Source organism: Penicillium brevicompactum, assembly GCF_028827555.1.
Source record: "Penicillium brevicompactum strain IBT 35665 chromosome Unknown utg000009l_segment0_segment0, whole genome shotgun sequence".
Classification (NCBI taxonomy): Eukaryota; Fungi; Ascomycota; class Eurotiomycetes; order Eurotiales; family Aspergillaceae; genus Penicillium; species Penicillium brevicompactum.
Genome location: NW_026623212.1, coordinates 2,143,918 through 2,167,885, shown reverse-complemented (window position 1 = coordinate 2,167,885; position 23,968 = coordinate 2,143,918). Strand labels below are relative to the sequence as shown.

The following is a 23,968-nucleotide window of genomic DNA, read 5'->3' as shown; positions in this document are numbered from 1 at the left end:
GGCAGGTGCGAACTGAAGAGTTCCCTAGTCACGAGTCATCAGAATGCGAGTAAGAATTTCTCTGGCGAAAATGTGGATGCGTACATCAGGTGCTCGGTGATTAGTCACGAAGGAGCTGTACGCCTCCTGGCCACTTGGTCTGGCGGCAGGAAGGAATTCGTTGACTCGAAGAGTGTATTGCCCATTGTTGGTCACATATTGAAGGGCGCTCTCCCGAGGCTGGGTGCTGGGGAAAATTTGCTCGCGACTCATGATGGAATTTCGGTGTTGATAAAATATCAATGGAGTTGGTATAACATGAAGCTCGGTAGTAAGTTTCCCGCGAGAGCAACGCTCTTACTTATACTCCGTAGGTATTCTCCTTTGGGTTCTTCCATAAGAGCACCTCAGCTCCGACCCCGCATCAGCACAAGTGACAAGGCTGACTTGATGGTGGGAACAAGGGTCCAGAGCAACCACTCCGTGCTAGTCCCATGATAGCGGAACCAGATCTTTTGTATATAACAGTCAGCATCAATTTTGCCTGAACTGGCTCAACCGACCGAGCCGCCAGCTAAATCAGGTGGCATACGGCTCCTCATTGGGTAAAGCCCAGCGAAACGTGGCTATGTATCGTCTTGGCACTGCGTTATGAGCTATGTATGAAAACGTCGAAAAACAAATCATACTATCGCACACCCACAACTCGTCAGAGGCTATGTGTCGGGAATTGAGGAACAATTATAACTCGTGTGTCTTGCCAAGGTGTTGGCCCCCTCCAGTTCCCTGTCGTCGTAACAGAGCGGGGCAATTCACCTGTCTAGACTGCGGCTCATCCGCTCCAATGGATGTAGGCCACGTCCACATCAACATTGGGGATAATCGCAAGATATCAGCACTAAAACATGTCATATCACAAGCCCGGGTGCGGCGCTTATAAGATCTATGGGATTATACCTTATATAACTTCAAATGAGATATAAGAAAGGAAGGTATGTTGAAAACCTTGGAACCTGATACTTCATGGGCCATGATTTGTTCCAAGCCACTCCGTAGCGCGGGGAACTTCTTAATTTATATGCTCAGGAAGCAATTTGGCCCTCGAAGCTCATCAGTTTATGAAGCCGCTAAAATGGCGCTAAAACATGCAGTTTGATCAAACTGCTTCATGGCCACGTCGTCGAGAGCAGGTTACGCCAAGAGCTCTAGGCCAAACAGATACGACAGTGATAAAGCATGTGTGATGTTGCTTTGGGGAGATTGTCTGAGAACGAGATTGATCATACCTCGCCGGATGATTCCTTTCTCTCTAGCATGAATGGCATATGTTTCCTGTCAATGAAAAACACAGGATTTATCATTTTCTTACTAACTCTCCATTCTCGACTGGATGTAGACGAGTATGAGGGCGTTAGTGCCAGTTACTTATCATTTTATCGTTACGCCCAGCTTTGATACAAGCTTGAGATCCGAAGCACAAGATTGAAGTTTTTACGAGATTATTCATGATCTGAGCGTGATTTTCGATACAGAGTCAAAGTATGTTAGTATGAAGCGTAATAAAAACTCCCTTCAATGACACGTGACGTTTGTGACTTCCCGCAGGACCAGAATCAGCTTTTCTTTCTGGCCCAATCAGTCTGCCTGTCCAAAGCTCTCTGTTCTTCACCTCTCATGTGCTTTAGGCCTTGTTCTCGAAGTTCTGAAAAGAAGTTAAAAGCAGCCTCGAACGTATCTTGATGCGTCCACCCATCTCGTTTGACAAGACCATCTATACTTTGAAAAAAGTCCTCGACCTCATTCCAACCTTCGGAATCAATGGAGTGGGAATTTAGTTCATCCTGTGTGAAGTGATAGGGACATTGCCCTCCGATGCCAAGTTCTTGCCAATGTCTAAAATAATCAATTCGATACTGTCTGAAAATAGAAAAAGATAACAAGTGACATAAATACCTTTCAACATTGATAAGTGCCTCACGGAAAGGGACTATATCATCATCCCATGTGTTTCCGGCAAATTCCATGGGAAGACGCCTTGTCTTCCCATGAGCGAGGTGGAAAGCTTTGGCAAGAAGGGGGTTGCGTTCTTTGGTCTCCAGTAGATAGAGCTGATATAGGGTCGGTTTGAATATCTTTTGCTTGATATCAGCTTGCTGCTCAGGCCCCAGAGCGTCAAAATTGTCTGGTCGTTGAAGTAAAATGCCGCCTTGGTAGTCCACGAGCGGAGAGGGTTGGGATTGAAGAAAGAGGGGACCTGCCCACGAGCCTTGCCAATCAATGATGGCTGTTACGTGGCCATCATCCACAAAAAATATTAGATGAATGAAGATCACCGTGCCACAATGTAGGGCGGGTAAGGACGGGATCAATATCCACAAGAGCCGCAGCCACTTGAAGATACCTTTCCAACAGTTGCAAATGCGCCTGTGGACTGTTCTAGGCTGAAGAAATCAGAGTGACTTCGCTGGGTGGTTTCGAAACCGCAAAGTTTTTGATCCACTCTAATTCACGCCAGCCAACACACAGCGCATATTCTTGAGGCGTTCACCCTTAAAAGAATTAGCAAAACAATCACAGAGAGGCGCATGGAACTACTTACATGGACCCTGCGAGATCTGCATCGACGAGCGTTCCTTGTTCCAAAATCCCCGGTCCACAGTAGGCCCAATACTGAACTTCTTGTTGACTTGGTTTTTGAGCTCGGAGGAAGCTTCACTGGTCAGGAAGGCTGGAACTGCGCTTTCCACTGCATCACTCGCAAAATATATGCTGCCAAAGCTGACGAGACTATCAAATTTCGCACGCATCCGGGAATGAGCAAATGAACACACTGAGAAAACGATACTGCAAGCATCTTCGACTCGATAGTCACTATCTCCCTCATGATGGAAAGCTTTTTGTCTGGACTCGGCTGGTCCCATACAAGTTCAAGCTGTGATCCAGATGCTTCTTCCATAATAATATATTTAGAGCCAACGGCGTTGTCCGACGTGGCACCCCAATCTAATACTCGAGGCACGGGAATTTGAAGGAAATCTCGAGCCTGTATTGAACTTGAGCTAACCGGTCGTTTCACTGATTAGTTTTGAGATCAACTTACAAGCTCCATAGTAGCGACTTCGGAAGCGGTCGAATTTAAATGCTGGACCGGCATTTGGGTTTGGTATACGAGCCAGCACTTTCTTTTTATCATTCATGGTCAATCGGAAGACTCTGTTATATCCGCCCTCGGCCAGCTTCGTCATGGAGATGCAGCGGTCTGAACCAACAGCTTTCGCCGCAAGGCTTTGAAGCTCACTGCTGTTTTTCATTCCATAGCCATCGTCCACTCGTGTAACGAAAGAAATGCTCATGATCAGGATTCGGTTTTGTGTTTTGCCCCGAGGGACTTGTGATTGTGCGAACACCGCGGAAAGGAAGGGTAACAGAGGTTGGTGATGACAAAAATGGCGCTGGAACGAGAGCCGAAAAATGTGAATAGAAACCATGAGCTGGGCGGCTTCTTAATTTTGTCAAAGCCGACACCGCACGAGGCGCCCAATCAATGTTCATTGCTCGTGTCTGGCTGTGAGAAAAGTTCAAAATCATCAGCGCCCGGGCATTATCGATTTGCAGAGATCACAAGCCCAGGAAAGAGTAGCAGGAGAGCGAAAAAGAGAGAGAAGTGAGAGCGCGAGAAGACCATCTACTCCGTTCTCCAACTGCCCTTCCTCATTCGGACCACGTCAACAACGCGACCGCGGCTCCCAATGCTACACTGATCAGGACAGCGATGGAAATAGGACCAACCCCCACGAGAGTACTCTGTCAGGAAGAAGAGCAAAAGGAGAGGTTGGTTACTGCGATATCTATGAGAGATATTCTCACTTTGGGTCTCCAAGAAAAAGAATACGGAGGTGCACAGTGTTTATCACCAGGGTGTCATCGTATTTCACGTATCGTATTTTTGCCTCTGGAAGGACAGCAGCTTCAGGCAGCATCAGGTGTCCAACCCAGTTTTGACTCCTTGGGCGCTATACACCTTCGCACTCGACAGATTCTCCCCTTGCGTTGCATCGCATTTGCATATCGAACCTATACATTGGTTTCCCCGCCCGGTCCTAGCGCCGATCTGCGAAGGTATTGAATGAAGGGCGGTATCCTCCGTACTGCGTACTTCGATATGGATCTTCAAATCTATAATCACGAGAGCCCAAACCTCACCCTGAAAGTTCATTCGGATCTTTGAATGCGAGTCGAGAGGGGAAGTGCACAGGCTACCCCTCTTCTTTCAGCTCAGCCCTCGGGGACGGGATGAATGCGTTAGCGTAGGGAACTATCACATGGACCTGCATAATGTTGGAATGACAGTCCATTGACGCGAGCTCATATGCTACTCGGCATTTCGGTCCTGTGAAGAAAGATGCGAAATGCTTAACCTTGCCCCTGAAAAGCAAACAAAGAAAAGTTTTTATAAATATTGTGTCTACGGTGAATTTAGTTCTTCATTTCCCACCATACGGAGTACGGAATACAGTGTCCATCATGACATCCACCCTTGATCCCAAGAGCGGTTATTTAGGAAAGCTCACAGCGCCCGAGGAGGAAAAGCTTCGCGAGTTCTGGAGAATCTTGATCCAGTCCTGGGACGCGACCCTACCAGCCCCTAAAGGCGCCGCCGAGAAAGCAAAGTCCAACAGCAAAGCGAAAGGACATCGAAGACTCTTTTCCCTCGCCCGGTCGCCAGCCCAGCCGTCGGAAGAAGAAACATCCGCCATTCCCATCAATCTGCTTACCAGCCTGAAGGCATTAGATGCGGGCCCAGCCGAGATCAAAACCGTCCAATCGCTGCTTCTGAAGTTTCCCGGCCGCAGGCTTCGATTTGCATTTTTAGCCTCTCTCAAACAGGATCACCCCGACGCCCTCCTTCTGCGATTCCTCCGAGCCGAGAAGTGGAACGTACCCAAGGCCTGGATCAAATTCGTCGCGGCTCTCAACTGGCGCGTCAATGAATACCAGGTGGACAAAGAGGTGTTGCTGAAAGGCGAGGGGTATGCAGCGGAGAAATCCCAAAGCTCTGCAACCCCGACGGAGAAGGAATATAGAGATGATTTCACACTTCAGCTCACCAGTGGGAAACATTTCTTCCATGGGTGTGATCGATGGAATCGACCTATCTGTATAGTCCGAGTGCGACTCCACGAACCAGGCGCTCAATCTCAAAAGGCACTCAACGACTACGTGGTGCATTGTATTGAGACTGTGCGTCTTCTCCAGGTCGCGCCTGTAGACAGTCTTGTGATTGTATTTGATATGACTTCCTATACCGTCAGCAATTGGGAATTCCCCCCAATCAAGTTTATCATCGACTGTTTCCAGAAGAATTACCCGGAGTCTCTTGGAGCGATGATCTATTACAACGCCCCGTGGATCTTCGCGGGTATGTGGAAGATCATCCAAGGGATCCTCGATCCGGTAGTTGCCGCCAAGGTCCACTTCATGACCGGCGCCACTGCCCTTGAGGAGATCATCCCCCGGGAGCGCATCCTGAAAGAGCTCGGTGGCGAAGAGGACTGGGACTATGAGTACATCGGCCCCAGTCCCGATGAGAATGAGAAATTGAAAGACACCGCCGCTCGAGACGTCATTCTCGCCGAGCGAGAAAAGCTTGGCGATGAGCTGTTCAGCCTGACTGTCGAGTGGATGGCGGGTTCGGAGCCGAACTCTTTGCACACCAGAAACGAGGTCATTGAGGATCTCCGGAGAAATTACTGGGATCTTGATCCTTACGTGCGGGCCCGTACTATTCTCGACCGGACTGGGGTCATCAAGGGAGATGGGGCAGTGGACTTCTACCCCGCCACTAGGCCCGAGAGTGCTAGGAGTTCCAAGAGTTCTGCAAGTTTCCAAAGTGTCAAAAGTTCCAAGAGCTCCAAGATCTCGGGTGGGGTCAATGAAAAGCAAATGGTGGAGGTGGATGCTATCAGTGAAACACACGTTCCGCCAGTGGCTGCATAAGTCGCAGGGCCGGCGTCAGGCTTATGCCTTCACCACCCGATGGGGTTGGGGTGCACTAGTCTGCAGTTAGATTTGATATAAACCCTGCTCTTCACCCGTCCTCAGACCATCCATCACGCGCAGCGAATTTACAATTTTCCAAAGTCCAGGAACCGTGCTCGCTAAGGCGTTCCATCTCGTCTCTGGCCAAATATGGCCGAATGAATTGGAATATTCCCTGTCCACCAACAAGTCTTACCGTGCTCCGGACATTGTTCAAAAGATGGGGCAGCTCCACACGCTAGTCTAATTCTTAGATGGTCTCGACTTTGCAATTCCTGCTTCTTGCCAACGGTTATGCATAACATGCATAGCCTAACCTCATACCCTTGTCTGTACATCGCCCGAATAATGTCATTGTTGCATACGCCTTCATAAACGCTCATACATGAATAATGTAGCATGCAGCCTGCTAGACTTAGTCAATTCAGTGACGCATTCATTCCCAGGTCACAAGAAATTCTCCGCGACAATCACTGCCCAAGTAGGCCGAATGGTGCGCTCCCGTGTAGCTAATGCATCAAAGCGGGCCAAGTCCCACATACTAACCCCATCTCCTCTGCAAGGCTCGTCTCATCCACTGACGTCAAGCCAGTCAAATCCTCTGCTTTTGAGATATCCTTCTTAGCGAGATGTCGTGCACTGTGATCTAATCCCAACGTGGCAACCCAGCTCCGGTCACACTTGGATGCCTGTCTCGATGGTCAATCCATGCATCTTGATTGCATAGGACTGCATCGGGGCGCAGTTGTTCTGAGAATGGGCCATTCATAGATCTACCCCGCGGACACAATGTGTAGTGATGTGCAACTGTGTCTTTGCCATTGGATGGTCAAAGTACGTGACACCCAGAGTACAAATATCGACGAAAATCGCCCACCTGTCTACGGTCGAGCCACAATTTCGGAGAATAACTACATTATATTTTACTAAATCATGGCGCCCGTACCGTGGAATATCACCCATGTTCCGTTCTACGGGCTTGCGGCCGGGGCTGCTGTGTTCATCTTCTGTGCATTCAAGGTCACTCAAAGCATTCAAAGTATGTGAACCTCCTTGGTTTATTTAAAGAGAGAGATGATAACCTCGAAACAGGATGGAACTTCGCTCGCCAGAACGGCTGCCAGGAGCCCACGCACTCGGTGTGTCATGGTCTGTTCGGTATCGGCATGATCATGGAGATGGTCAACGCAGCGAAGAATAATCACTTCGTAGAACTTCTTCGCAGCTGGCATGGAAACTACGGACCTACATTCAAAGCTCGACTGGCTGGCAGCACGACAACATTCACAGTCGAGGCTAAAAACGTCCAAGCAATCCTCGCGTTGAAATTCAAAGATTTCTCTATTGGGACTTATCGAAAGAGCTCCTTACGTCCAGTATTTGGCGAGGGAATTTTCACAGTCGATGGGAAGAAGTGGGAGCATTCAAGGGCACTCCTTCGTCCCAACTTCTCGCGTGTTCAAATTACCAATACTCAAATGTATGAGAGTCATGTCTCGGATGTCCTGAAGAAGATACCTCGTGATGGGTCGACGGTTGAGTTACAAGATCTGTTTTTGCGTCAGGTAAGAGCTCGGTCCCTACAATTTTTGAACCACACTCATGATGAAAAGACCCTCGATACCGCTAGTGAATTTTTATTTGGAGAATCCGTCCACTCCCTGCGGAACGACAACGCTGGAGAGGCCGCATTGTTCGCAGATTGGTTCAACACCGCCACAGAAGGAACCGCGACTCGATTTAGACTTGGAGCGTTGGGAATGTTCTACCGAAACCGAAATTACTCAGAGGCAGGAAAGAGTCTGCGAAACTACATCAACAGATTCGTGCAAAAGGCCATCGACTACCGGGTTGCAGTGAACAGCGGTCAGAAAGTCGATCCGAAGATCAAGGAGCTAACAGATAACCAATACGTGTTTTCCTATGAGTTGTCAAAACAAACACTCGACCGGACGGAGATTACTGATCAGCTCTTGAGTATTCTCATTGCTGGTCGTGACACCACCGCCAATCTACTGAGTATCACCTTCTTCATCCTGGCTAGACGACCGGATATCTGGAACAAGCTGCGAGCCGAGATCATCACCTTGAACGGACGGAAACCATCATTTGAAGAAATGAAGTCCTTGACCTACATGTCTTGGACCTTTAACGAGGGTACGTGATTCTCATCCCACTTTCCCTTATCAACTGACCATGTCATAGCTCTGCGACTCTACCCTATTGTGCCATTCAATCAACGAGAGGCCATCAAGGATACCTACCTGCCAGTGGGCGGTGGCCCAGATGGAAAGTCCCCAGTCTTCGTCGCAAAGGGAGAACAAGTCATGTTTAGTCTATACACAATGCACCGCGATCCTGAAATATTTGGTGCCGACGCCCATGAATTCCGACCCGAGCGATGGGAGAAGATCAGACCTAGCTGGGCTTACCTGCCCTTCAACGGCGGGCCGAGAATCTGCATTGGACAGCAATTTGCATTGACCGAGGCTGGTTATACGACCGTGAGACTTATGCAGGAGTTTGAGAAGATCGAGAGTCGGGACCCGAATCCTTGGGTTGAGGAACTCAAGTTGACCCTGTCGAGTGCGAATGGAACGATGGTTTCCCTGACACCTGCTCAGAACTGATTGGGCTGCTTCCGAGTCCCGAATAATTCTTGTGCGTATTTTGTCTTTCTTGGTAAATATTTAACCGAACGATGCAAATGATTTGTTCCTATCTTTGAGAATAGGTGTAAAGGCACTCAAGTAGATCTTGAAAATGAGACTTCGAACGGGGTGATCTTCCAAGGTTTCCAGGTACTGGCAGAAGATCTCACCTGCATCGACTAAGCCTACAAAATATATGTCTCCAAGGTTGTGAAAGAACAACAGACACACCACAAGATCCAGAGATGAGTTATAACCTCCAATAACTTTTATTATACCTAAGTAGCAAAATAACTTTTGAGATTTCTCCCACGCCGACGAGCTCTAACCAATGAAAACCAACTTTTAGTATGTAGACAAAAATAATATATGACAGCTTCTCAAGCACCTCCCCGGTGCACATTCCGCATATGAGCAACCAAGTTGTCCTTTCTATTGAAAGATCTAAAGCACTGCTCATCAGGGCATTCAAAGGTATTCGGACAGATGTGCTTTGTCTTGACGTGCCGAAGGAGAGCTGCTGCACCCGAGAATCCACCGGAGTACTCGCAGCGCTCCCATCGGCATTTGAACGCGTTCGAGCTGGCACGCGACCTGTGTGTGTATGCCGTTAGAGGGGTATTCCGCCACATGAAAAATGAAAAGGTGGGCACAGAGCAAAGATGACTTACTTTACGCCCATGGAAACCCTCCCGTGGGATGCGTGCCGTTCGTTGTCTTCGTGGCTGTTGACGGTTTCACGCTCATCTCCTGTGGATGACATCACGGATTGAGTGCTTCCGCACGGAGCTCCAGTATGCTCGGACAATGGAGCTTCGGAAGCACCGTCATCCACAGTGGAGAGATTCTCGTATGGATCTCCCGACACCTTCGGCAAAGGTTTGAACGAGGCAGGAGTTGGTGGAGCCGGGGTCGCGGGGGCCGTCATGGCTTGAGGTACGTATGCGAGGGGAAGGGGAAGCGGCGACATCGAAGGTGATGGGACTTGTTGGAAAGCTCCATAGGAGGGATCATCATCCAGCGAAGAGAACTGATCCCCGACAAAATGGAAGAAATCGAGGCTTGGATCCCACTGGATCATCTCCGAGTCGTTGGCAAACTCAGCCAAGCCATCATGCTCAAGATGGTTCGTCATTTGATAGATCGTGCGTCGCAGTAGCGGTAGATCTCAAAGGCACATAGTGTCTCATGTAGAAGGCGAGAGGATGAAATGGACTGCGAGATTGCGGGGAAATGATGGGCGTGACAAGCTTATTTATTCTGCTCGGGTCTGTTCTTTCAGAGCCATAGGTTCATGATGACTTTACCTGGGTGCCTTGTGAGGGAGGACATGGTCCTGACAGAATTTTCCAGTCACTCGACGCCATAGGGAGCTGTGATTGGCGATGTACAGAGGTACATCCAATCGTGGCGCAGGCACCAGATCAGAAATCACTCTCTTCACAGTATCTGGCTGGAACGGTGTGTGCCTTGAAGCTGCTTATGTGAAGAAGGGGCTAAAACCTGGGCTTCGACTGTGATGGCCTGTGGCTGTGTTTCCATTAGTTGGGAGAAAGCGTTATCTGACCAAACAGCACTCGTTGCTGCTTGGTCTAAGCGTTTCCTGTTTCTGCATTTTCTGCGCTGTCCGCGCCTCGCTGATTTGAGGGACAGTGCCTGGTTGGATGGTCTGTTACCCATGCTGTCATCGACCGGGGTTGGGGACCGGGGGTTGGAGGCTGGAGAGATCAAGGTCACGACAAACAGCTACCACTGAGCCTGCCATGGCAATAGAGAACTGAGAATTATGAAGACACTCAATCAGAACTCTCGGGTTCAACTCGAAAAATATGTGGACGAGTGATCACCAGGGCAGTCTCAGAGTGCGACAGACCTGGGGAAGTGAGGATTGGCAGAGCTTGGCGGCTCTGAGGGCTTCACTACGGGGGCTTTTAGGGGCCATGACGCCAGGTACTGTCAGCAGCAGTCCAAGCAGTTGAATGCAAATGGTCCTCCTCGCCCTCCTGGAATTCAATGGAAATTCAACAAAGATTCAGAATTTCCTACTTAATATGGCTATATACTATCTCTCGCCTGCGATTCATCAACACAAAGAAAGCCCTAATCTGCTGCTGGACAAGGCTGGAAGTTTCTACTCTACCTCCTCAAGACACCACAAAATAGTTTAGAAGTTGATCCATTGAAAATCCTGACTAGGACTGCACGCTCTGCAGAACTAAAGACTCCTCCCACCAAAAAAACACCATAGCCTCAGAAAGCAACCACACCAACCCAATGTATGATGAACCAAAAAGAAAAACGAAACAGCATGTGTATGCCGACCTCCCATTCACAGGTGCTTAGTGTCGAGCATTGTTCCGAGCGATAGCCGTCATCAACGCCTCGCGAGTCTTCTGGTCCATGAAGGCTTGTTCCTCAGCCAGATAGTTACGCCACTCAGCCTTAACCCGTTCGAATTCCGGACCAGAGCCAGCAGTGTGGCCAAGGGTACGCTTGGTGACGGCGGGAGACTTGGGCAAGATTGTTGGAGCCTCGGTGTCCTTGCGTGTCGCATCATGAGGACGACGTGGGGGAGGACTGAATGTTACATGCCTCTCGGTCTTGGCCTCCTCGGTAGCGGAGGGCTTGTTGGATGGAGGGTCGTCCTTGGCAGGACGTCCGGTAGGTGCGAGGTCGTTGCGTGATGCCATGGTGGGTCACTTGAGAGTCTGAAGCGGTGGATTCTATGCAGGTGTGTCTTAGTCTTGTCGAATGATGTCCTGGCTTGACTGGCAGGGGACTTACTTTTGATGGTTTGTGCCGGGGTGGCTAATGTGTGATGACCTTTGAAGAGGATGTGAAGTTGGGCGATAGCAGAAAGAATTACACAAGGGAGCTATTCAAGTCCGCATGCCATTTGTTTGCTGGTGCTTTAGGGTGCTTGTCGTTGCGTGAGGGACCGCAATCCGAATGCGATGGGGGCACATTTCAAACGTTTTACATGGCAACATCTCACGATCCCCAACATTCAACGCTGACCAGGGAAAGGTACGTGAGCTGCATCATCTTTATGTATTTTGATATGCAGTACGGAAAAGGCTCTGGTATCAGCGACTGAAGCCGATTGTGTCAAAATTCAAAAAGGTAGGCCGGGGTTTCGTGTCATATATGAGCAGTGCAAAAAGAAAAGAAAATCGTAACGAGCTGAAAAGGGCCAACAGAATAGTACATCTGTCTCCAAGTTCAACCATCCATCATCATTCATCGTCAAATTGATCCGCCCAGCTGCCCGTGATGGGGGAAAAGGTCGAATCCAGAGTGTCCAGAGATGGCACTGGCTTGGTCGGTGCCGGGGCAGGCTGCGACTCAGCTTTGGGTTCGGCTTTGGGCTCAGTCTTGGTCTCGACCTTGGTCTCAGGCTTATTCTCAGTCTTCTTGGGGCCCTCCGGAAGAGCCGGGAACTCGTCCTTGTCGTCAACAACCGGTTGAGCAGGACTATCCGCCCACATACTTCCAGAAAGTCCCTTATTCCCCGATCGTTCCACCGGTGCAGCGCGCGGAGACCCCCGACCACGACCTCCTCGTCCACCTCGACCACGGCCCCGCTGGCCACCAGCCTGATCGGCAGCACCATCGGTACGGTTTTCTTCAACGTCGTGTCGCGCAACGCCAGAGACACCACCATGCATACCGCGCCGGAACTGGCTGCCACCGCCCCGGGGATTATAATCTTCCTCTCGTTTCTGCGAGTCCCATTCACGTCCAGTTTGGGCTTTCAGCTTCCGCTGTCTGTTCTTCTCGCGCTCGGTATCCATTACACGGCGATGCGCGAGCTCCTCACGGCGTTTCTTCGCCGCTTCCTGCTCGCGCTCCACGAAGGACGCCTGGTCGGCTTCAGCGCGCGCATGAGCAGCTGCCTTCTTAATAGCGTTCTCTTTAGCGGCGGCAATGCGCTTAGATAGTTCCTCTTCCGTGAGTTTTGGCTATGCAACAGTTAGCATGAAGGTCTTGTGGTGTTCTTAGAAGACTTCTTTTCATACCTTTCTCAAACCTCCAGTCGCACTTCGATCCCCACGAACGGCAGGCACACGTTGAGCATCGGCGCCAACTGCCCCTTCTTCGCCGTTCCCTTCCTCTGCGGCAGGCTGTTCGGTAGACTCATCGGTCTTGTCAGGCATGGGGCTGGCATCGCGCGCATTGACCGCGGGGGAATTAGATGGCTTCTTCTTGCGAGAAGAGCTCTCCGATCGCCCCTGATCTGCCTCCCGTCCTCCACGTCCTTTGCCCCGGTTTCGCCGACCCCGGCCTCTTTCTCCGCCACGGCCCCGCTGCGGAGCGTCTCCACGTGAAGTAGACTTTTCGGCAGTCGCGGTCGCGGTGGCGGTCGAAGTCGAAGTCGCAGGGGCAGTCACAGTTTCTGGGATATGTACATCCGGAGTCTCGGGCTCCGGCTCATGGGCAATGACCTCGGTTTGCGTCCGCTGGTCCTCCGCAGAGACAGGAATGATCTCGTCGTCGAATAGGTCGTCGCCACCGCGAGTCTGCGCGAATTGATCCATCTCCGGGTCCGCCATTCTCAAATTGGGTACTATATATTTACTGCTGACCGGTGAACAAAGGGTGTGGGCGCGGGATGGACGCGGTGTGTACGCGGACGGAGGGGCAGCTTCGAGGGCGACGGAGGGTGAACCGTGCGCGAATGAGTGGAACGTGGGATGCCCGTTGAGAGATGATGAGGTTCACGGGGTTTATATGAGATACAATGTAAATGATGAATACACAGTCGCACAAGTCGACATCCGCGTCTCGAGGCGAGACCTCTTGTCTAGGCGGTCTATTACCGCTTGTTTTCTGCCAGTTATCCCTCACTCTTTCGTCGTGGAGTGTTGTTTCTCCTATTGAATATGGCATACGTGCCGTACTGGTTCTGCATGTTCTTTAACACATTGCTATTATGATATCTCATGGGATCAGACGTTGCATGGATATTTCTAGCAAATTTCTATATACACATGAAGACCGACACTCGGGCCTAGGTTAAATGCACTGCCAGGCGTTCTCATCGGTATAGTTGCCAGGACCCTTGAAAACATTGCGTCGAGGCCAGCGGCAGTGCTTGCGCTTGTATTCAACCTTGGAGCCAGGGCCATTGGAGAATTTGGCCCCGCGAACCGTCTCGGGAGCCTTGCCCTCCTCAACCCACTGGACCATCGCCATAAGCACGTTATCCTCTGGGTCATCACCGCCGTACGTTTTCAAGCCTTGTCCAATTCCATAGGCGCCGTCACCACCACCACAGTGGCCCATACCGCTAATCTGGAAGAAGCGATAGAACTCGTCCAATTTGGAAGGAGGCAGCTTCATAGTCTTGGAAACGTGGGAATAGTACCACTTGGAATCCTCGGAGCTGATGAGCTGATCCTGAAGTCCATGGTAATGCAAAACCTTACCGCCAGCCTTCTTGAAGGGGGAGATATCACCATCCCAAGTCTGGATGTTGTAAGGGTTCTGAGCGAAGGCGACGGCAGCATCTTTGACAGTGAAGTTTGCACCGCTCCAGGATGGATCGTTGTAGACCACGTAGCGGAACCAGTCCTGGCTGTACTGGAATGGGGTACCGCTGTACATGATTGGCGCGGCGAGGATCTCGGAGCCAGGTTGCATGCGCGGGTACAGCAATGTGCCATTGATTCCATAGAAGGGAGAAAGGACTTGTTGGGCAGTGTTGACTTGTGCGCTGCTGAGACATCTCGTCTTGTTTGAGGCGCTGGGATCGCAGGTCAGGGTCTCCAAGACGGGGCGGCAGAGATCTGGATCCTCAATGATCCCGTCCTTTGCACCATCGATCGAGTCGCATTGACGGAGAATCTCATCGTGTACGATCTTCCATTCATCGGTCGACAGGAATGTCTCGGAAGATGGAGGACCGGTGATGGGGTAGAAGTGTGCGCTCCATGAGAATAGGCCGATCAGGTTGATGGCAGGTGCGCCTGCAACGACACCGTCAAAGTCATTGGGGTATTTCTGGATAGACTTCCATCCTTGACGGCCACCGGTTGAGCATCCAAGATAGTAGCTCTTGTCGAAGCCCTCGTCGTAGAATTGCTTAGTGAGCTCCTTGCCCACGACCACTCCGGTGTGAACAGATCGGTATGCATAATCCTTGACAACTTCAGGGTGACGGTAAAAGGGCTTTCCTGAAGTCCCGTTGTGTCCATTGTTAGCTCCGACCGCTGCGAAGCCCAATTGCGCCGTATAGGCGAGGTCGTAATACTGAATGCCTGCTCAACAGTCACCGATTGGCTACATGGAAGCTTTAAGAAGGGCACTTACAGCCAGAGACGCCACCATTTCCTGTGCTCAGGAAACGACCCTTGTATTCTCGGGGGAACCAAGCTTCTAAGGTGATCTCGCTACTGTTGGAGGTTGCCACGGCCATGGCTACTCGGCATAAATCCGCGGAGACTGCCTGGGTCGAGTACCCACAGCTAGGCGGGTTGTCTGCCAAAGACACATTGGTATTTCCAGCGATATACTCGGCAAAGTTTACCTTGACATTGGGGATATCAATCTGGTCGCCGAAGTTTGCGCATTTTGTTTGAAACGCATCCTGGTCAGCCAAGGTCAGGGAAGCCAAGGCCAACAGGGGAAATAGAGCAAGGCGAGTCATCGCGGAAAAAGAGATGGATGAATGACGAGTTGCAGATTGACGACACTAAATAACATCCTCGGTGGATACCGCGGTCCCATTGTCGACATCATACCGTACCGAACAGAGAGAAACATGGGCGTGTACCGGCAAATCCGACTGCGATTCAACCTTGGACGACTCCCGGGATCGGCGTTGACGATCCTTAAATGCCTCAATTTCCGAAGTTGTGCCGGCTCCACCAGATTGGAATCCTTTGCTGGCTGGTGACTGGTTCTTATTAATTCGACGCGCAACCGACTCACATGCAAGGACAATTATGCTGTACAGTATACAATAGAGAGGCGAAGATCTGTATAGATCATCAGTGGATGAGCATTATATTCGAATTGCCTACAATTGGGAACAAAAATCCTCACATTCAGCCTGTCAACATAGTGCCCTAACCCAGGGACTCATTAAAACAACGGTAAATCTTGGCAATCGTAATTCCCAAACACCGGAGATGCTGTGAAGGGAGAAAATGAGGGGAAATCCGGGGATCCCCACAAATGTGGATTCTTCTTGCGTCGGGCTGTTGAGGTCGGCATTTCACAATACCCGTGAACGTGTATTGTTACATGAGATGACTGTCTCGAATACCTCGACGCTTTCAAATCAAGAAATCGCACAAAATATCCCTGCTTGTTGATCACAAGTCTTGAACATATACGATGGACGGCGTCCAAAGATTGCGGGGCGATTGAATCTCCCCTCGCATGACTTCTACGAAATGAAGTACCTCATGTCTCTGTGTTATCTCCTGCTATACCGTACTTTAGTCCCTCTCATCTCAATATAGCCCAATCGCTAGCCACGCATTCATCAAGCATATTCCGTTTGGATATAGAACCTTCGGATATTGTGATCAGAAGGGAGATCAGCTCTTCGCCCTCCGCGACAATATATGAGATACAGCTCGCGGAAGAGACCTATGCGATGAAGCTGGTGAGCCCAGCGTCTGCTTCCAAGGACGGGATTAACTCTTCAGTTCCATGACAACGGCAACCCAGGGTATTCCAAGAAAGGCCGAGATCTAAACCGGTTCCGCTGTGAATTGAATGCCTATCAGAACCTCCGCAAATCTGGCGTATGCGATCGTGGGTTCGTGCCGGCATTGGATGGCTACATTGATCGAAATGACCCAGCCGCTTTCCAGCCTCCACTTGAACGTTTCGTCAACGATGATTTTCAACCAAGGGCGATCTTCCTTGAGTACTTGGCGGACGCAGAGAAACTGAATTGTGTAAATTACTCTGAAGACCTCTTTCGAGATGCGATCCGCGGCATACAAGAGATCCACCAGGCCTTTGTTCATCACCATGATATTTATCCGAAGAATATGCTAGTCGTGTCTGGTGGTAGAATTGTGTGGATTGATTTCGATGTCGCGACCACTTTTCCCAGCATGGGTACCCGCGAGAGGGCATATTGCGAATATGAAACCGAGCTTGTTAAAAGTTTTGGAGAGCTTCTGGTTTGTCTATCTCCTATCCTTGGACTATTACTATCAGACTAATACTTTCTTCCAGCAAGAGGACCAGGCACAGGGTCTTCCTCCATATACTAAATATTATTGATCCAAGGGCCTCCATAAATGCGAACTAGTACGACTGTCTTTTGGGACCTCGGGGGCCATGCCCATTTCAAGTTGGCTATTGTAATTAGAGAAGATGAAGTGGATTCTGGGTGAACATAACAACAATCGCCCCAGCTGATCCACTTGGCGTTGACGTATATCGTTTGAAACATAGTCCAGAAACTCGACCGTGGGTATCCTGATAGCCATAGTTGACCGCAAGATTCGGATGGGGGTTCTTGCGAAGAACCTCGTATATATCAATTTCGCGAGCGATCTGCTTTTCAAGATTTCTCTCGGTATACGCGAGGAGACTGGGTGTTTTTATATAGATCGCTGACCGAGTGCTTTTCACTTCCGAACCCTTGTCTTCAGTTGGAATTTGTTTGAGCTCCTGGAGATCATCTAGCGCCTTTGGCGAATTCAACTGATCCGTCCATTTTCCGGAATATAATATGCCATCTTGCCGAACAAAGACCTGGATATAGGAAAGTGTCATTTTGCCATCGATGTTTCTAAATGCATCATTTGTCTGGATCACTTCCATATTTGTGGCATATCTCAACTCGGTGGACCTGTGCTGGCAAAAGCAGGGTTGAAATGACCTCAAGTGTTCAACAGTATGACCTTGGAGATATTGTGAGATGTTTGTTTATTCTCCGAAAACAATCTTGGCGCATCTCCGCATCTCCGCCGTTCGCCGCCTTCCCCGCCGACTTCCCCGAGATCGGATTTCCCCCGAACCTCTTTTAAACCGCACTTCGTCCCTGACTGACGCTCAATCCTTTGCGCCATGACGGATGATACTGTGAGAGAACCTGCATCGGAGGAAACACCTCTGTTGCGGTCCGATGGGGACGCCCCGCTCCCAGAAGAAGCCAGCACCAAAGAGCTGATTTGGATTCTGGGAAGCATCTGGCTGGGTGTCTTCCTAGCTGCCCTTGGTATGATCAACCAGCTTCTCTCCCTCTATAAGCGACTAACGCATTGTCACAGACACGACTATCGTCGCCACCCTCTCCGCACCCATCTCCTCCTCCTTCAATTCCTTCTCGCTGCTCTCCTGGCTCGCAACCTCCTACCTCATCTCCAATGCCGCCTGCCAACCCCTCAGCGGCCGACTCACAGATATCTACTCCCGTCGCTGGGGATTGGTCTTCTCCAACGTCTTCTTCGCAATTGGAAATTTGATCTGTGGTCTTGCAAGGGCTCAATGGGTCATCATCCTGGGTCGCGTTGTGGCAGGTATCGGCGGAGGAGGTCTGACCGCGATCTCGACCTTTGTCACCTCAGACCTGGTCCCTCTGCGCAAGCGCGGTATCTGGCAAGGCATTGGAAACATTTGCTATGGTGCCGGCATGGGCCTTGGGGGTGTCTTTGGTGGGTGGATCAATGACACTTTGGGTTGGAGATGGGCATTTTTGCTCCAGGTTCCGTTCCTTATGGTCTCATGCGTGCTGGTTGCTGTCAAGGTCAAGATTCCAGTGAAAGAATCGGATACGGCGCGTATCAAGCGTGTGGATTTCCTTGGTGCTATCACTTTAGTTCTCACACTGGTTACTCTGCTGCTTGGTCTTAATACTGGCGGAAACCAAGTTCCCTGGTCTCATCCCTTGGTCCTGGCATCGTTGGTCATGTCTGCCGTTTTCCTGGGTGTTTTCATCTACGTGGAGGCGAAGGTCGCGTCGGAGCCCGTCATTCCCGTGCGCCTTCTGCTGGACCGCACTGTTGCTGCTGCCTGTCTTACCAATTGGTTCACCACCATGGCTGTCTTTGGTCTTTTGTTCTACCTGCCCGTCTACTTCCAGGTGCAAGGTCTGTCGGCCACCGCTGCTGGAGCGCGGTTGATCCCACAGGCCATCGGCACCTCGGTCGGGTCTTTGGGCTCGGGTATGATCATGCGTGCTAGTGGCCGGTACAAACTGCTCAACTATGTTGCCATGGGCCTGCAGGTTTTATCAGCCTCACTTATCTGCACGCTGAACCTGACCACCCCCGTCGAGCTTCCCTTCCTCTACTTCTTCCTTGGCGGTGCCTCCTACGGCAGCATGCTGACCATCACACTGGTGGCATTGATCTCTGCCGTGGACCACCAACACCACGCAGTGGTGACATCTGCCTCTTATGCTTTCCGCAGCACCGGAAGCACTATTGGTATCACCATTGCCTCTGCGGTCTTCCAAAATACACTCAAGCTAGGCCTATATGGTCGCTTTGGTGACGGTGAGACCGCCAAGGAGGTGATTGGGCGTCTCCGCGATAGCTTGGATGAGATCTGGAAGGTCCCTGCTGATTGGACACCGGGTGTACTTGATGCGTATATGGACTCCCTGCGTGCAGTGTTCATCACTCTGCTGGGCCTTACTGTTCTAGGTGCGTTGTCTAGTCTTGCCATGAGGGAGCACAAGCTGCACAACAACCTAGCGAGACGCTAGAATGGTAAGTGGATCCACCTAGATAAGAGAAACATTCTGTAAATAGAAAAGAGCGATGCACGATACACCGAACATGTCAATTTATTCATCTCGATCTCGTCCACTGTTGGGGTCTCCAGAACTGTCTCTGCTGATGTCTCAGTTCAAGGTTGACGGTTGCCCTGCCGAATCCCAAGCACTGAATGGCCAATGCTCACCAATATGCAGTCATGTGGAGGCACATTTGGAAGAATTGCACTCATTTTCAACCTTGGGACACTGCTCCTCGTCATACTTGTAGCCAGGTGTGGGGCACATCTCGGCATTCCTTCTCCTTCCAGTCGATCATCTGCAAGGGGGCCAGAGGGTGTGGTAGCCGATGACTCCGGGCATTCACAGATCTACGGATGAATTGATGGGATATGGTCCAAAAAGCCTACCAACTCCAACAAATATAAGCTTTCTTCTTCAAGATGACTTTACTCGGTCATCTGATGTATTTCTCTTGGATACAGCAGGCCAGGCATATCGAAAACCGCAGCAAAACAATGACGTCATGGGGAGACTGAAGCGCTCCGAAAAAGATTGAAGCTCCTTGCGAAGCTCGTAGAGACACAGATCAAGGCTTTCCGTTGTTGGCCACCTCTAGTACATGATCCACAGCTGAGAGTTCAGCTTGGGTTTGCTCGAGCTCCTTCTGTAAAGCTTGTAGTTTCAGCTGAAGGGCTTGGTTGGAGGATTCCAATTGCTCAGTGACCTCACTCCGGGGCACTGATGGGTCTTGGGTCTGGTTCTCGGTTTGAAGGTCTGGTTGGAGATTGGCAGTCTGGGTCTGGGCTTCAGAAGGTGCGCCGGTCTTGTAGGAGGCCATTGTGGAAGGAGAGGTATGTGTGGATCGAGGAGGGATGGTAGATGCGTGTACTGTGTGTGAAGCACAATGGAATTCGAGTTCAGCTAAGGATGATAGGAAAGAGGAAGGTAACAAGTGGAAGTATGAGGTTTAAGCCTTGCGGTGAAGTGGCCACCGCCCGCGCGGGCCGTGCCAAATCCGAGCCCCCACCTTTTGGCGAGGACCGCCCAACACTCCCAACTGAGCAGTCAAGACGGAAGAGGTTCAGGGCTTCATCTGGGGGCACTTCTTGGCCGACACCTAAACCAAAATTCAACAGGACCTCGACTCGTTATACTGCACCCTTGGCTGCTTTTGAGGGTGAATGACTTTTATGCTGTCTTGTTCAATCTCCCTGCTACAAATGCTGTTTCAGCCTGTTCAGCGGTTATCTATTTTTATCTGGGAGTACGGAGTACAGAGTATAGAGTAGATACTTTCATCCTTCATGGAGGTTTACCCACCAGTTGGTGTGCGAAGGTCCCACACAAAGTCTCGTTGGTCTGATTGTTGTACTTGGGGTATATTAATTATCTCTTGGGGAGAGCTGTTGGTGACATATTCCCCAGAATCTGTATCTTGGAGAGATAGTCCATCAGGGCAGATGTAGGTGACTTGGACCCAAACAAGTAGTGCCCAATCAGCTTTGCTGGATCTCAAAAATGTACACTTCTCTCAGTGTGGATCCTGGACTTGGCTAATCCCGATAGCTAGGATGGAGATCTCTATACTCCGTATTGGGCATCCGATGTTGAGCCTAAACGGGCCAGCTTGAGATCTCGAACTAAGGGATTTGGGCCGAAGTTGGGTCAATAAAAAAACAATAAGAAGTTAGCCCTTTCACTTATAGCTGCAGCCAAGTTGTAAACAGATAGGTATTGTACAGTTCACGAAGATGAAGTACATCGTACAGCGTAGTCGGTAGTTGTACGGAGGAAGTTCAGAGTGCATCGCCAAGGTGGAGTCGCCAGGGCGGTCAAAGCCTGAGATCATCGCAAAAAGTACCTCGCCTCTGCCAATCAAACTGAACTTCCTGCATGGCCCGCCTGTAACCGCCTGCAAGACAACTTTGAACTAAGATTTCAACCTGCTCTCATTGGGCAGATCTGACCCTTCAAGGAATCTCGGCGTGCCAACTGCAGAGCTCACGCCGTGGCGACGTGGCGACGGGTCCAACTTCACCGCTCCAAGCGACTGCGCATTCTCGACGGAGTACGGAGTACACTTTTGGGGGTTGCATGATTTTCCTCCGATCAGACCACAGACACGCATCCTCGTACCCCCGGCCCTTTTGTACAGCGCCCTCCCCAATTGATCCTCGCCTCTCTGAAATTCGAACCGTGAACACTTGTCCCCGAATCCTATCATATCATCTGTGACTAGTCGGGGTTGAGCTCTATAGTCATAACGCATAGCAGTTGGTTCGCGAACTTATACATCGACAGCGGCAGCCAGCGACAACATTCCAAAAAAGACCTGGTTCAGTGAGATGGAAGTGGATGACGACCTTCAAGAAACGGTGATTGGAAATAAAGGCTATCGGACATCGTCCGACGACTCGGCCCGCGATGGAACGCAATCTCAACACCGGCGCCGGCGTTTGCTTCTCTCGACGGATAGCGCTTTTGCCGACACAGTCCTTCCCTCTCTCGTGCAAAACCCTCTCATCGAACTTCGACTGATTACCGACGAACCTTCCGCCCTGCTCACAGGCACGAACAAGATCCCTCATTACATGGACACGGTGGACAGCCAAACGTTCGATAAGAAGACCGGGGCACGGAAATGGCTCAAGGCCAAGACGGCGGAGTTGTGCGAATGGGCTGATATGCTGTTGGTCGCACCCATCGACGCAGGAGCCCTCGGGGCGATGTTGGCGGGATTGACGAATACTTTAACACTGGCACTTCTTCGCGGATGGGTCTCAAAAAAGCCGGTGATCCTCATCCCAGGCATGACAGTGTCTGAGTGGGATCATCCGTTGAGCACACGGCAGCTCGGTGAAATTGGTCGTTTTTGGCCTTGGATTCGAATCGTCAAACCCGTGCTATGGAAGTCCAATGGGCCCGAGGAGCTGACGATCTTGCCATGGGATGGACTGAGCGAGCTGCACACGACACTGGAAACGACATTGCATATACCGCCATGGCAGACTTCTCGGGCGACTGGGGCTGGCCCTCATACATCTGCGACGCCAAATCAAGCCACCTCAAGTGGTTTGTATGCGGCCCCATCATCTGGTGGTGCTCATCGCCCTATTCATTCAAAATCCGACGGTAGTGCCGATTTTTTACCCCTTGAGATCTGGCTCAGTGTCTTCGAAGACCACCTCGGGGACTGGGAAACAGCCAAAGCGGTGGGAATTCCGGTCAACCTTCCAGTGCCTCAAGAATGGCAGAGCCATCTCCCCAAAATGTCTACACCCGCTACACTCGAATACACTATCCTCCGAGGGTCGTTTGCCGCGATCAAAAAGCGCATCGACGGCCTTCCGCGCTGGAAACCCCTATCCGATCTTGCTTGCCACCTCATCGTCAAGTTCTCTCGAACGGACATTCTCTCATACCTCACCGAAAACCACCTTGATCTCCTTTGGACAACCTCTCGACTCACAAGCATTCCCTACCGGGCCTCTGCGATTTACGGAAACCCCAACGTGCTCACGTGGTGGCGCGATGCCCCCGCTCTCCCAAATAAAGAATACAAAGCAGACGCCATGGACGGTGCTTCCCGAGCAGGCTTCACCCACGTGCTCGACTGGTGGCTCCACTCCGACCTTCCACTTCGATACAGCGAGCGAGCTCTCGAAGCCGCCAGTGCAGAGGGTCGAGTAGAGGTTCTGGAATGGTGGAAACGAGCCTGCGCCAATGCCCCATCTCAAAATCCCATGCCTCTCAAAGTAGGCAAGTCTGTTCTCCTAGCTGCTCAGATGGGCCGCACCGCATCGCTCGCTTGGTGGGATGCCTCGGGGATCCCATACAGCCATGCTGAAAATGTGGCTCGCATCGCGAGTACCCATGGCCACGTGCATGTTCTTGAATTCTGGTACCGACTCAAGGGCCCCAAGATGATATTCGATAACCAGGTTTTGGTTGGCCCGACGAAGAATGGTCACGATCATGTTCTGCAGTGGTGGAAAACCTGCGGAATGCGCGTTGAGTTCAAGACCTGTGACATAGAGGAGGCGCTCGAAGATGCGGATCCTTCTTCTGGTGCGGAGGGTCGTGTTCGGCGATGGTGGGAACGCAATGGGCTGAATCTGGGAGTTGGCACGAGCGAGTGGATGAGACCCAAAATCCTGTAGACTTGTACGACTGGTTATGGGACTTAGGCATGAGCTGATAAGATTTATGCGCTCTTGCAGGTTTTTGTTTTTGTTCTTTTTTTCTTCCTCCTCTCTTTTTTCTGTTTATACCTCTTTCTTTCATATCACGACCCAGGATGATGACGACTACAATACCCATTTGAATTCACGCTGTCATTTACATCGCGCGTTGGGGCTTTTTGTTTGTGTTGGATGTTTCGCAGGAGCATATATCTTCTCAGTTGTATTCCATTTGCCAATATACATTTTTATATTATTTACATATTGTTTCAACATGAACTTATTCGCTCAAGCATCATCACTTCTGGCACCAACCCTCCAGGGCTGGAACATCCCACCTACATCCGTTGCCCCAACTGCATCAATATGGTTCATGACCCAGGAGTGTATTTTAAAACATTCAAATCCCATGCAGACTGGCTTAT

At 50.6% G+C, this 23,968-nt stretch overlaps 12 protein-coding genes across 12 annotated transcripts; 5 read left to right on the top strand and 7 right to left on the bottom strand.

Moving 5' to 3' along the window:
* Window positions 1-24: 24 nt before the first annotated feature.
* Window positions 25-252, bottom strand: N7506_012269 (uncharacterized protein; the record flags this gene model as incomplete). The annotated part of the gene is made up of 1 exon (XM_056961560.1): window positions 25-252. One exon carries the CDS (start codon window positions 250-252, stop codon window positions 25-27), a length of 228 nt encoding a protein of 75 aa, XP_056806094.1.
* Window positions 253-2,570: 2,318 nt separating this feature from the next.
* On the bottom strand, window positions 2,571-3,332 carry N7506_012268 (uncharacterized protein; the record flags this gene model as incomplete). The annotated part of the gene is made up of 3 exons (XM_056961559.1): window positions 2,571-2,757; window positions 2,811-2,982; window positions 3,080-3,332. The coding sequence occupies 3 exons, from the start codon at window positions 3,330-3,332 to the stop codon at window positions 2,571-2,573; spliced, it is 612 nt and encodes a 203-aa protein (XP_056806093.1).
* Window positions 3,333-4,503: 1,171 nt separating this feature from the next.
* N7506_012267 (CRAL-TRIO domain-containing protein) lies at window positions 4,504-5,976 on the top strand (the record flags this gene model as incomplete). The annotated part of the gene is made up of 1 exon (XM_056961558.1): window positions 4,504-5,976. One exon carries the CDS (start codon window positions 4,504-4,506, stop codon window positions 5,974-5,976), a length of 1,473 nt encoding a protein of 490 aa, XP_056806092.1.
* Window positions 5,977-6,951: 975 nt separating this feature from the next.
* Window positions 6,952-8,648, top strand: N7506_012266 (cytochrome P450; the record flags this gene model as incomplete). The annotated part of the gene is made up of 4 exons (XM_056961557.1): window positions 6,952-7,057; window positions 7,111-7,583; window positions 7,632-8,175; window positions 8,224-8,648. 4 exons carry the CDS (start codon window positions 6,952-6,954, stop codon window positions 8,646-8,648), a joined length of 1,548 nt encoding a protein of 515 aa, XP_056806091.1.
* A 401-nt stretch (window positions 8,649-9,049) lies between these two features.
* Window positions 9,050-9,804, bottom strand: N7506_012265 (uncharacterized protein; the record flags this gene model as incomplete). Its single annotated transcript, XM_056961556.1, has 2 exons — window positions 9,050-9,263; window positions 9,341-9,804. The coding sequence occupies 2 exons, from the start codon at window positions 9,802-9,804 to the stop codon at window positions 9,050-9,052; spliced, it is 678 nt and encodes a 225-aa protein (XP_056806090.1).
* A 1,204-nt stretch (window positions 9,805-11,008) lies between these two features.
* Window positions 11,009-11,359, bottom strand: N7506_012264 (uncharacterized protein; the record flags this gene model as incomplete). Its single annotated transcript, XM_056961555.1, has 1 exon — window positions 11,009-11,359. The coding sequence occupies one exon, from the start codon at window positions 11,357-11,359 to the stop codon at window positions 11,009-11,011; it is 351 nt and encodes a 116-aa protein (XP_056806089.1).
* A 546-nt stretch (window positions 11,360-11,905) lies between these two features.
* On the bottom strand, window positions 11,906-13,222 carry N7506_012263 (uncharacterized protein; the record flags this gene model as incomplete). The annotated part of the gene is made up of 2 exons (XM_056961554.1): window positions 11,906-12,631; window positions 12,689-13,222. 2 exons carry the CDS (start codon window positions 13,220-13,222, stop codon window positions 11,906-11,908), a joined length of 1,260 nt encoding a protein of 419 aa, XP_056806088.1.
* A 463-nt stretch (window positions 13,223-13,685) lies between these two features.
* faeB-2 (putative feruloyl esterase) lies at window positions 13,686-15,318 on the bottom strand (the record flags this gene model as incomplete). Its single annotated transcript, XM_056961553.1, has 2 exons — window positions 13,686-14,929; window positions 14,982-15,318. 2 exons carry the CDS (start codon window positions 15,316-15,318, stop codon window positions 13,686-13,688), a joined length of 1,581 nt encoding a protein of 526 aa, XP_056806087.1.
* Window positions 15,319-16,275: 957 nt separating this feature from the next.
* Window positions 16,276-16,916, top strand: N7506_012261 (uncharacterized protein; the record flags this gene model as incomplete). The annotated part of the gene is made up of 3 exons (XM_056961552.1): window positions 16,276-16,284; window positions 16,328-16,813; window positions 16,869-16,916. The coding sequence occupies 3 exons, from the start codon at window positions 16,276-16,278 to the stop codon at window positions 16,914-16,916; spliced, it is 543 nt and encodes a 180-aa protein (XP_056806086.1).
* A 792-nt stretch (window positions 16,917-17,708) lies between these two features.
* N7506_012260 (Major facilitator superfamily domain general substrate transporter) lies at window positions 17,709-19,350 on the top strand (the record flags this gene model as incomplete). Its single annotated transcript, XM_056961551.1, has 2 exons — window positions 17,709-17,859; window positions 17,912-19,350. 2 exons carry the CDS (start codon window positions 17,709-17,711, stop codon window positions 19,348-19,350), a joined length of 1,590 nt encoding a protein of 529 aa, XP_056806085.1.
* A 598-nt stretch (window positions 19,351-19,948) lies between these two features.
* On the bottom strand, window positions 19,949-20,200 carry N7506_012259 (uncharacterized protein; the record flags this gene model as incomplete). Its single annotated transcript, XM_056961550.1, has 1 exon — window positions 19,949-20,200. The coding sequence occupies one exon, from the start codon at window positions 20,198-20,200 to the stop codon at window positions 19,949-19,951; it is 252 nt and encodes an 83-aa protein (XP_056806084.1).
* Window positions 20,201-21,707: 1,507 nt separating this feature from the next.
* Window positions 21,708-23,522, top strand: N7506_012258 (uncharacterized protein; the record flags this gene model as incomplete). The annotated part of the gene is made up of 1 exon (XM_056961549.1): window positions 21,708-23,522. One exon carries the CDS (start codon window positions 21,708-21,710, stop codon window positions 23,520-23,522), a length of 1,815 nt encoding a protein of 604 aa, XP_056806083.1.
* Between the last annotated feature and the right edge of the window lie 446 nt (window positions 23,523-23,968).